General features: G+C 36.3%; 1 protein-coding gene across 3 annotated transcripts in view; it reads left to right on the forward strand.

Moving 5' to 3' along the window:
• Positions 1-11,435, forward strand: part of UTRN (utrophin) — a 461,667-nt gene that overhangs the window by 365,477 nt on the left and 84,755 nt on the right. For all 3 annotated transcript variants that reach the window (XM_015558521.1, XM_006755401.2, XM_015558522.1), the window contains one exon: positions 1,857-1,917. In XM_015558521.1, the coding sequence (XP_015414007.1) occupies positions 1,857-1,917 (61 nt within the window). The remainder of the gene's footprint in view (positions 1-1,856; positions 1,918-11,435) is intronic.

Below are 11,435 nucleotides of genomic sequence, written 5' to 3' on the forward strand. Positions count from 1 at the left end.
CCCTCCCTTCCTCCCCCGCCTCTCTCACACACCTGAGCCCTTAGATGGGCCATCTTTGAGTGATCTATAGCACTTCCTGGAAGATAAAGTCTACCTGCATGCCAGGATGCATTTCTAAAGTTTGGATACTATCAGTGCTGATGAATTAAATAATTTGCAATCTATTTGTTTGGTATGAATCACTCCAGATTTCTTAAACTTACTTTTATAGAATATAAAGCCTTGTGCTAAGACCAAATTAAAGAGAATTTAACAAGGAACTGAGACTCTATTTACACTTCTGTTATAAGGATTAGTCATCTATTAGTACTGATGAAACTTGACACTTAGCAGCTATTCTTTCATAATAAAAATCAAAGTCTTATTTCTTAGGAAATAAAACATTTGTAAAAATTGTGAACCTCAAGTGCATTGCCTTCTATTGTCTTAGCACTGATAGTCTAAGGAAGTCAGAATTATTCAAATTAAAACAATTATGAAAATGAATTTAGAAGTGTAAACACAATCCCAATTAATAAATTGAACAATTGTTATCCCTGCTGCTTGGAATTTTTGGCTTTATTATATTTCTTGGACATTAGCCCTGGTTATAAAAGGAGCCTGTTTAGTTAGGCACAAAATAGAAACCGACCTATTACCCTGTGCCAACACTGAAATGAGGTTGGCTCTAATGAGAAGCTTAATATGCTTCACTCCACATTTTCATCCCTTTTTAAGACTTTCATGGACATAGTTAGAGAAGGGAGTCCTCCCATCTTATAAAGAGAGGAAGAATTGTTGAATAGAAAGGTTGCCGAACTAGTGGTCAGAAACCCTGAGATCATGTCTGAGCTCAGCCATTTACTTAAGCAAATTATTTAACCTCTTGAATGTTTAGTTCCTCATTTATCAAATGGAGCTTTAATATCTATCTTGTTGGCTTCCTTATCAACAGATATATTCACAAATGCTTTACAGAGTTGAGAATGATATATATTTTTGAGGTAGTACTATGACATGAAATTCAGAAAAGAATATTGGTGAGAACTAGTTGTATGAGAGTCTAGTGATAGTTACGAAGTTTTATTTATTTTTTAATTTGTTTATTAGTTCATTTAGCAAAATTTTTCTAAATTCACATGTACAGTTCTTCTTAAATAAGCCTTAAAATAATTGGCTTAATTTGGGAATAATATAAGGAGTAACTAGAATTTGTAAAAAAAAAAAAAAGAAGTACCTCAGTGAAAAAGTCTCACAAAGTCTCCATCATAGTGATGTCAAGTGTAAAAATGTAGGAAACTATATTTTCTGTGTATTTAAAATGAAATACATTTTTGAGATTCTTCTATCCATTTAATTGCCTTGGTTCTTTACAACCCTTTGCCTATGTTTATTTCAATTTTCCTTTTTAAAAATTCATATGATTGAGTTTGCTTAAATGCCAATTGTTCTTAATAGTTATTCCTGTGACTATAAAATAAAGCAAAGAATGTTACTAGTGACTTGGAAATTTCAGTCTTGAGAAATTTAGTTTATAATCTGGATATGCCATATATATATATATTTCCAAAGAGTACTAAGTTTTACACTGCGTTGACTATGAACAATAAAACTTGATTTTGAAAAGTAATTTTATCAACAAGTTCAATTACTTCGAGGTGGCATTAGAAATTGGACCTGTGTTCTTTTATTGCTTCAAATGAATTTTTAAAGTGACTGTTTTTTTGGCCTTGCAGATTTTATAATTATAGGAATCCAGCTGGAAAACCAGAGCATTTTTCATTGAATTTGCTGTAAAACATGTTCAGTTGCTTTGCATTAAGGCATAAGGCTGTGGGGTTAGCAGTGTTTCCAATAACCTCCCTTTGTTTCCTCAGCTTCAGTCCAGCTGCCGTGGCAAAGATCCATTTCACATAATAAAGTGCCCTATTACATCAAGTAAGTTGATTTTAAGTCTCCTTTACAAACCAAGAAAATAAAGTTATGTTGATAACTTAAGAGGCTTTTTCTCCTACAACTTTTTTAAAAAGTGAAATTTAGTCCTATTTTCTAAAGGAAATTATATATCTCTATATTTATAGAGATAATATGCATTTAATATTTGAACAAAATTAGTTTGAAAATCAGAGTGACAATTGTAATTTATTAAGTTAAGGCTATAACTGTGTTTAGTTAATATTTTTGAGCATGCATTAAAATATTTGGGGGAAATGACAGAATTTCTATAATGCTTTGGACATAATGATGCTGCTCAGACTGTGCTGTTTCTAAATCATCTTTTATTTGTCCCAGAAAATACATTTCAAAAGTCCTTGTGCTCGTTTCATTGTAATCCACCAAAAGAAAACATCATTGTTTTAATCATGAAAAAGTTCAGTATTTGCAAGTTTTTTCTTTGATTTATGGAAATTAGCTGCAATATTGGTCTAGGTTTATCATCCTTCATTTTTGTTGTCTACTTGGCAGTTTCTCTTTTTTAAGTACTAAGTTTCTTCTTATTGTGTAACAGTAATAAATTTTCTATAATTTACACAGGGTCTGCTTAGGGTTTTATCCTTGGGTTAGGCTATATGTTGTCATAGGACAGAATAATAAAATACAACTTCTGCAATCCCTTGAGGTGTTAATTGGCAAAGTTATTGATTTACAATGTGATAAGGTGATGAAGAGTAATAGTTGACTATTTCATGTGCAAGGTGAATGGCGTCATAATTGTGGGGGAAATGCTGACTTAGTCTATCAGGAGACAGATCTGTCTCAGATTAGCTTAGTGACCTCAAGCAAGACGGTGAGGGTCTCTTAGCCAAGTTTTCTCTGCATCCTTTCTAACACAGCATGTGGTATCTCCAGAATCCATGCCAACACTAACAATCAACTCTTCCAAAAGCCCTCTTCCTCAAAAATGTATGTGTGAAGTCAATGTTTTTGGAAGAGTATTTCCTTATGAAGCTTTTACTGTGTCTGAGATGTAGCCTCGGGGTAAAAAAGATAATGTGCAATAATATATAACAGGTATAGTAAGCAATATGTGTTACATTGTCTTGAGGGAATAATACTTCTATCATAGTGTACTGAGTTGTGATAAACTCATGGATGAAGTGCCAAATTTATGCAAACATGAATGGGAAGAAATCAGTGGCTGGGCACATTGACATACCTATTGAGCTAAAATGTAACAATCTGTTGCACATTTACATATTTTTATTTTAAATTTTCATTGCAAATAATAATAATAATAATAGAGAATTTTAATTTACTGGGTGAATATTAACTTGAATTGAATATTACAGGTTTAGGCAAAAATCTGATGTACCATTATAGGCAGAATAATGGCCACACAAAATGCCTCACATCCTGGATGTGACTACATTAGGTTACATGAAGTTGGAGGCAGGGAGCATGAGCCAGGAAATGCAGGAGCCTCCAGAAGCTGGAAAAGGCAAGGAAATGTGATTCTCTCTCAAGACCTCCAGAAAGAAACACAGACTAGGCAACCTTGATTTCAGCTCAAGGTGATTTCACATTGTGGTAATTTGTCCCAGCAGCAATAAAAAACTAATACATGTACTATACAAAATCTAGACGTCCATGCAAATTAATTGAAATTAATTTACTGAATTAATCTAGAAGCCTGTGTCACCTGATTTTTTAAAATATATACATTGAATCTAGTAAAGCAGAATTTCATTTATTTACTAGAGAAAAACAATATTAAGTCTCTTGTTTGATTATGTACTACAATGGTTATCTATTTGACTTGGCACTTTAAAAATCCATTATTAAATTTAGCACTATAATTAAAAGGGATTTCTGTATGTCCAGGTTGGTATATATGACTAAGAATTACATTGTCTAAGTCAGAATTTCACTAATTCAGAATTTTTATAGCTTTGGTAGGATCTAGCAGGACCATATGTTCCCTTAGTTTATGTGTGCTTTATGGGGCAGACCAGTAGAGTAAAAACTAGTTCATCTGGCATCTCATTGGCTGAAGCATAATACAATGATGGCCAGTTTTGTTAATGATGACCTGTAACATTGTAGCATCCTAAACTATCTTTGGCATCATTAGTGAAAGATTGGATTTTCTGAAATATGTATAGTTTTAGAGTTAATTGTCTTTTATGGCTTTCAAATATTTAGGAATCTGCCCATGTATATAGAATGAATTGTCTTATTTTTAGAAAGCTTGTTTAACCAGATTCTTCCATTACTTGCTCTATTGTGTAACTTATCAGTTTATTTCCTCATAAAGAAGGAACATCAATCTCAAGTAGTGAGCCTTATATGAGCCAGTATTTCCAGATGAAGAATTGTTATGAAAACAAAATTTAATTCCCAAACAAATTAATAAGCAAGTAAATGATGAATGAGAAGGCTTTTAATATATACCTTCCTTTGCATGGCTGCACAAGTAAGTAGAAGAAAAATTGAAAAACAAATTTAGCATAAATTTCATGCAATTAGAATTCCCTGGAGTATATTAGAATGCATTAATTTGACCAACAAGAAAATAATATTCAGGTTGAATTGCTAGATATTTTCAGTATTTAGGTATGCTTTTTTATATACTCTAATGTTGGAATATACCAAGAAAGTTGAAAGGAAAATGGGAAAGACAAATTATTTTTATTTCACATTTTTATGTTATAGATTAATTAAAACATACTTTGATGGCTCCCAAATGCATTTTTCTCTATCTAGGTAATTCTTTTTTAATATTGCAAAGTGTACTGCAGTGGTTCTGGGATTAATTTGTTTCTAGAAAAATGAAAGATAGGAGTATATGTAGTATAAACCCTCTATGCTAATAACTTAAGTTGAAATGCATAGCTTTAACTTATATTTGCTGCCTCTAAGGTAGGCTTTCCAAAACCAATCTGGTTATTTTTTCTTTTCTAGTATAGTGCAGTGGCAGCTCATTGTCTTATCAGTTTAGAAAACTTTGAAAAGCCTCTGGCTGCTTTCACAATGTACAAAAACCTACCAGAAAAACCAGATATTTCTTTGTGAATTGTTAGAGATGTTTTGCAAAGTTGTTCATTTCCTCAATTAAAAATCAACATCCAGGGCCTTTTGGGTACAAAGGGAATGGTGAATAGAAGCTTTGGGTTAAACTTTCCTAATGTGTCATATTAATCATGTAAAACTCATTGCTTCTCATTTTATTCCAGAATAAATATAATAAGAATGTGAATAATAAAAGTCCTAGTGGGTGATACTGTCATTGTAATGAATTGTTTTTTGAATATCCATGTGCCAGCTGCTGTGCTAGTCCTGTGCATGGATTATCTCTTCTAATCCTCACTGTGGCCCAGTGAAGTATAAGTGCTGTCATGGCGCCCACTTTCAGGCAAGGCTGAGATCTCAGGCACACATAGCCTGCGTGAGATCACACAGCCAGTAAACGGAATAGCTCGCGTTCAAACCCAGGGACTGACTCCAGCTCCTGAAATTCTGACCACTATTGTCTCCAAACCCAAAATTATTAAGGTAGAGAATAGAAATTTTTAGTCACATGGAAAATTTAGGTAGAATGAAGGATTTTATTTCCGAAGGAGCAGTCAGGTGAGGAAAAGATGAGTAAACATTCCTTTTTCTGCACCATGACTGGCTATCATTTATTATGCATTATTGTGTGTCAGCATTGAGCACTGAGCTCTCCAAAGACAAGGCCCATGTTTTCTCCAGTGCTCCACACTGCCTTTTCTGTAGACTTCCTAGAGGCTAATTTCTGTTGGCTAATATATGTTTAAGGAAACTTTACACTGTGGCCTAGTAATGGACAAAGGTGCTTTTCTGTTGATGGGAAGGTGTCATTCTCCACAATCTGGCCTGTCAGATCTTGACAGTTCTGAGTTGGGGAGACAAACTATGGTCCTCCATTCCCTTTCCTCATTGTCATGGTCAGGAAATCTCTGCCCTTCTCTTAGTGAAGCTGGCTCATAACTCCCCTGGGGCTTTGAGAGATGACGGTTCTGTACACAGGCCCAGCCTGTGGGTAAACCATACTGTTTCATGGGTGTAATTAGGAAAGAGGTGTTCCTTTCTTCACCTGTGGTGCCTTCTGGGAATCTCAGCGGGTGACTTTTCAGTGAGCCTTGGTCTTGGCACCAGTGATTACCCGGCTCCCAGCGCAGGCCTCATGCTCACATCTCACAGATCTGTGGCTCTGTTTTCCCCACTAGAATCTGAAATGCAAACTTTAGTTCTTTATGGAATCCTAACTGCAGTCCCACATGTAGCTTGAACATGAACAATTTCATAATCTCTGGTTATATAGACAATGCATATCACATTCTCTAAAACTGACATTTCTTAGTATTACAGGGGCATTAAGCAGAATGAACTAATCTGTATCTACAAGTATGAATACCATGCATTCTCTGACTTACTCTAACTTTCCCTTGTGAGCAGGTCTAAAGCAAGAGTCTCCTCAATTTATTACATCTCCTTTGTATTTTCTTTTTCTGTTAGTGTGTCCGTCACGGATAACCCTGCAGTATTCTTTTAGACACTCTTCTCGCCTGCCAAGGACACTCTACTACCCTAATCCATCAATTGCTGAAAAAAATTAAGTTTATAATTGTAAATGAAATGAAAGCTGTTTTTTTATACAGTGGTGCTACTCATTTGCATAAACCACATATACTAGTCTGGGTGTTTATGTGCAGCCTGAAGAAAATAATTAATGCTTATTTCTTTAAAAGTATCATAGACCCCACTTAGATGATGAATACCAGCAGAGAAAAGAGGCAGCAATCGGCTATCCCAATAACAGGAAGGTCAAAGCTAACAAAGAAATAGATACAAGAGTAACAAAAATAGAAATGAACAGAAAGCATTTTATCTTTAAAGATTGCAGATAGCTCATTCCAGAACAAAATAAATCAACAACAAAAGTATAATTAACAATGCAAGATAAATGTAGTTCTCTCCGAAGGCTTCCTACAGGAGTCTTCTCTCTTGCCCTCCTTCGTCAAGATGAGAAATGGCATCCTTTCCATTCCTGATTTCTAACTGCAGCTCTGGGGACACACTTTGAGTCACTTTCCTGAAGTGGAGCTTTAATGATAAATAAATGAAAGAGGAACATCAGAATCTATATTTTCCCAAGAAATGGTCTGTGACTCTATCTTTATTGAAAATAAATATTTAAAACTCACTGGGCCAACTCCGCTGATGAGGAAGTAGGAACAAAATAGCTTTAGAGAGAACGTAAGCACTTTGGGATCACTAAACCTCCAGGGCTTGGAGCAGCCTCAGACCAAGGAGCATACCCTGGCTAACTGGAAAACTAGGCGCAGACAGCCTGCCCTGCAGCAGCCAGAAACTGGCAAAGCGCAACTGGGCAACTTCCAGTGCATTTGCCAGTGTCCTGGTTTATGGAGATAATTTAGGTGGAATTGACATTGTCTTAGAAAGATATTGAGCATTTCAGGACTTAAGAAGACACTAGCTTGTCACATATCTATACACTGCTGGGGCCAGTGTTATTATTACTATGAGGAATTTTGGCTTGGAATCTTCTAGATGGCTCCATTCCATTGCTTTATAATGGCACCATCAGCCTTACTGAGCAGTTTGATTTTTTAGGGTCAGGAATGCAGTTAGTAATTGTCTACCATAAGGTACAGAAAGGATCGCTGTGGAGCCACGAAAGGAGGAAAAGTAATATCTGTACTTTAATTGATAAAGATTACATTTTTAAAATAGTCTTTAAAATTAACAAAAGTAATAATGATCAAATAAATTGTGAAATAAATAGAATATCTTTTCTGTACTCATTATAAAGTGAAATGATATAGTAAAAGAGTCAGTACAATCATACACAAAAAATAGAATGAATTTCTCCTTTAAAAAATATATAAAAGAGCTAAAGTAGTAAATGACATAAACTAGCTTTAAAAAACAAACTAGAAAGGCTACAGTGATAAGTGGAACTCTGGTGGGAACATAATCCTGAGGTCGGACCCCCAGGCAGGGCATAGAGGGCTCCCAGGGCCAGTGCCTCCACAGTGTTGACTGATGGTCTCATTCTCCTGAGCTTGGGGGCCAAGGGAGACCAGGCATAGTGTTGGGTGGGAGGTGTGGCTCCTTATGAGATCTGGGCCCAAGCAGAGATACTACCAGGTAGAGGCTCCCTGGTGTTTATTGACTGTGTGCGTGGTTATTCTTCCAGGCCACCTTTCGGTGCCCGCAGAGCAAGTATCACCTCTCCCTCCACTCACACCCAGGCACATCCATTCCTGTCATTGATTCTACTCCTTAAATCTTAACGAAAACAAGCCTTGCTTCATTGTCTTGTAACAAATGTTGTATCCAGGATGCCTGGACTATTGATGTTGTATTTTGGGGTGTGCTGTTGCCTCTTTTTCTGTATCCCTTTACATGCTGGCTCTACTGCTGAGTGAAATTATGTTAAGCTCAGTTTATAGTCAAATCCAACAGATTTGGGGTTATCCACTGTTTACAATCTAGTTTTCCTGCTAGTGTCTTCATTGTTATGATAAGCTAATGGCAGTTTTTAAGGAAGACTGTATGCTTTTGCACTATCTATTATCAAGTAGGAGCATATATCTTATTTGGATTTTGAACAGAAAGGTATTTGTTTGTTTTTTTCTGATGTTGGCTTTAAAACTTTGTTTTTCTTTGGATTTATACTTTCATTTCCAAAAGTATACCCTTAGATTTCTTGCCTGTAAAAGCCTAGAGTACTGTTTGTGGAAGTTCATGGAGCTGCATATAACCAGAGGAACATACAAATTTACTCCCCACACAGCTTCCTATCCACTGCCCTAACCCCCTCCCCAGGGGCCCCAATACAGACACACAAAAACACAGACACACAGAGGAATGATCAACATTACTGATGGAAGTACGCTGTATTCTTCATTTTTCTGGTCTCTGGTGAAACAAAGTTCTAGGGCAGTGGTCGGCAAACTCGTTAGTCAACAGAGCCAAATATCAACAGTACAACGATTGAAATTCCTTTTGAGAGCCAAATTTTTAAAGCTTAAACTATATAGGTAGGTATATTGTTATTAACTTAATTAGGGTACTCCTAAGGCTTAGGAAGAGCCACACTCAAGGGGCCAAAGAGCCACATGTGGCTCACGAGCCGCAGTTTGCTGACCACGGTTCGAGGGGATTATGAATTCCAAAATGAAAATGTCACCTCTTTAAATCTTTAAGAAGATACACCTCAGATAAACTGCATTACATCAGATTGCCAAAATTTGTTTTCACACGTTATACTTTAGTCAACTGATTACAGATTTGCTGAATTGGACGCCCATGCTTGATTGCTATATATAACTTTTAAAGCATCTGTGAACAGGGTGTTGGCAGAGCCTGAGTTTTGCCTGTGTCAACTTTATTTTCTGCAGGTTGTGTTGTTTTCATAGCACCTCTCAGCCTCTGCCACACTATAGATTTTACTTAAGAAGACTACTGTCTCCTCCTTATTTCTCCTCACCCTGAGGAGAGAGGGTCTAATGAAATGAAGACAGAGAAGCAACCATTCCATTCAGCAACTTAGAGTTCTATGATAATTTTGATAGACGAGTTTGGGTGGAGGAGTTAAGCTTGCAACCAGGTAAAAGTGGACTGCGTAGCGAGTGAGACATAAGGATGTGCATTACTGAATTGAGTTTTGGTTTGTTTGTTTTTGAATTGAGAATTTTGTCTGTAAAGAAGAGGAAAAGGGTTATTGCTAGCAGGAAATGGAGATTCTAGGTAGGGGTGAGTGTGTGTGTGCACGTGTGTGCACATATGTGTCTCAAAAGGGCGGATCCTTAAATATTTATATACTGAGAGTATTGTTATTGAGAGAGGGGTTGATAATGCAGTACAGAATATTCTAAGAAATCTTTGGGATGAATTGGCCTTTAGAAGAGACAATTCTTCAATTATAGGAGAGAACACAGTCTGGCAGATGGAGGGTTTATTGATTTGGTGGTGGGAAGATGAAGGAATTTTAATCTGGTGGGGTTTTTTTTGTTTTTCAGTAAAGCACAAGATTAAGTTAAATGATACTTAGGGAGAGAAGCTTAGGTTTGGGAAGAGAGAAGGCAGTGGGAAATTGCTGTCTTGGGTTCTGGGAAAGCTAGTTGATTAGGCAATGCAGTGCAGTTGCCAGCAGTTGGACATTTGAGGTTTGAAGTCAAATATTTAGAGTAAAGTCAGTCTGTGTGTTGAGTGATTTTCTCCAGCTGTATCCATGCACAGCTGGTCATGTCCAGAGAAGGTGAGTAATTAAGTTGATCCATGCTTGGGTTTTGCCAGGAAAAAGAGAGAAGCCAGGAAGATGAAGTTGTTTGTAATGATTATAATGATGGACTCAAATTTAGACAGATTCATCAGGAATATTTAATACCTCAATCATGCAAGTATACTTCCGTATTAAGATCTCAAGCTTATGATCCATCAATCTGGGTTCAAATCCCATTTCTACTACTTGTAATTATGTGACTTCAAACAAGTTATCTAAGCGAAAATGGGGATAATATTGGCTCTTAACTCATACAATTATTATGCAAATGAAGTTTACACATTGAAAGAGTTTAGAACAATGATTTTCAGTCTTTTTCATCTCATGGCACACATAAATTATTAAAAATCCTGCAGCACACTAAAAAAATATTTTTCCCAATCTGACAAAAAAAAAAAAGGTGCAGTTTTGATTCTGGACAACTGTTGTTGTATTGACTGTTGTCATTTTTTAATTTGACAATCGAAGGGAAAAGAAGTCAGTGCCCCTGACTAAATTCTTAGGTACTTCATGTTTTAAAATTTTTTGTGGCACGCCAGTAGAAAATCACTGCTGGGAGCCGGTCCATCCTTGCTGTTTCAAAAAAAAAGGCAGTTTTGATTCTGGACAACTGTTGTTGTATTGACTGTTGTCATTTTTTAATTTGACAATCGAAGGGAAAAGAAGTCAGTGCCCCTGACTAAATTCTTAGGTACTTCATGTTTTAAAATTTTTTGTGGCACGCGAGTAGAAAATCACTGCTGGGAGCCGGTCCATCCTTGCTGTTTCAAGGGACCTGGCATATATGGCATACTGTTCTTAATATGTTTGCTCACCTTCTTGGCACTATGTGTTTTAACCAAGGTCACCTCTCCGAGAAAGGTTGTTTCCCCAGGTAGGGATTTTTCCCTGAAGTTAGGGAGGGAATAAAACCCCTTCACTAAGTGCCAGGCGGGTAGTTAATCACTTTAACTACAAACAATCACCCTTAAACTACATAATCTTTACTCCCTGGAATGGAGATAAGAAACGCCCTAACCTTTGGAATAGAGATTGATAGGATTGGAATCAACTGGTATAAATACAGATGTAACAAGACAGAGAGACACAGAACTCAGAGACAGAACTTAGAACACAGAACTTAGAACACTAAGTCACATGAGATATAAAAATTTTTTTTCATTGTCTTGGAAGAACAACAAAC

The sequence above is a fragment of the Myotis davidii genome, unplaced genomic scaffold (assembly GCF_000327345.1).
Source record: "Myotis davidii unplaced genomic scaffold, ASM32734v1 scaffold292, whole genome shotgun sequence".
NCBI lineage: Eukaryota > Metazoa > Chordata > Mammalia > Chiroptera > Vespertilionidae > Myotis > Myotis davidii.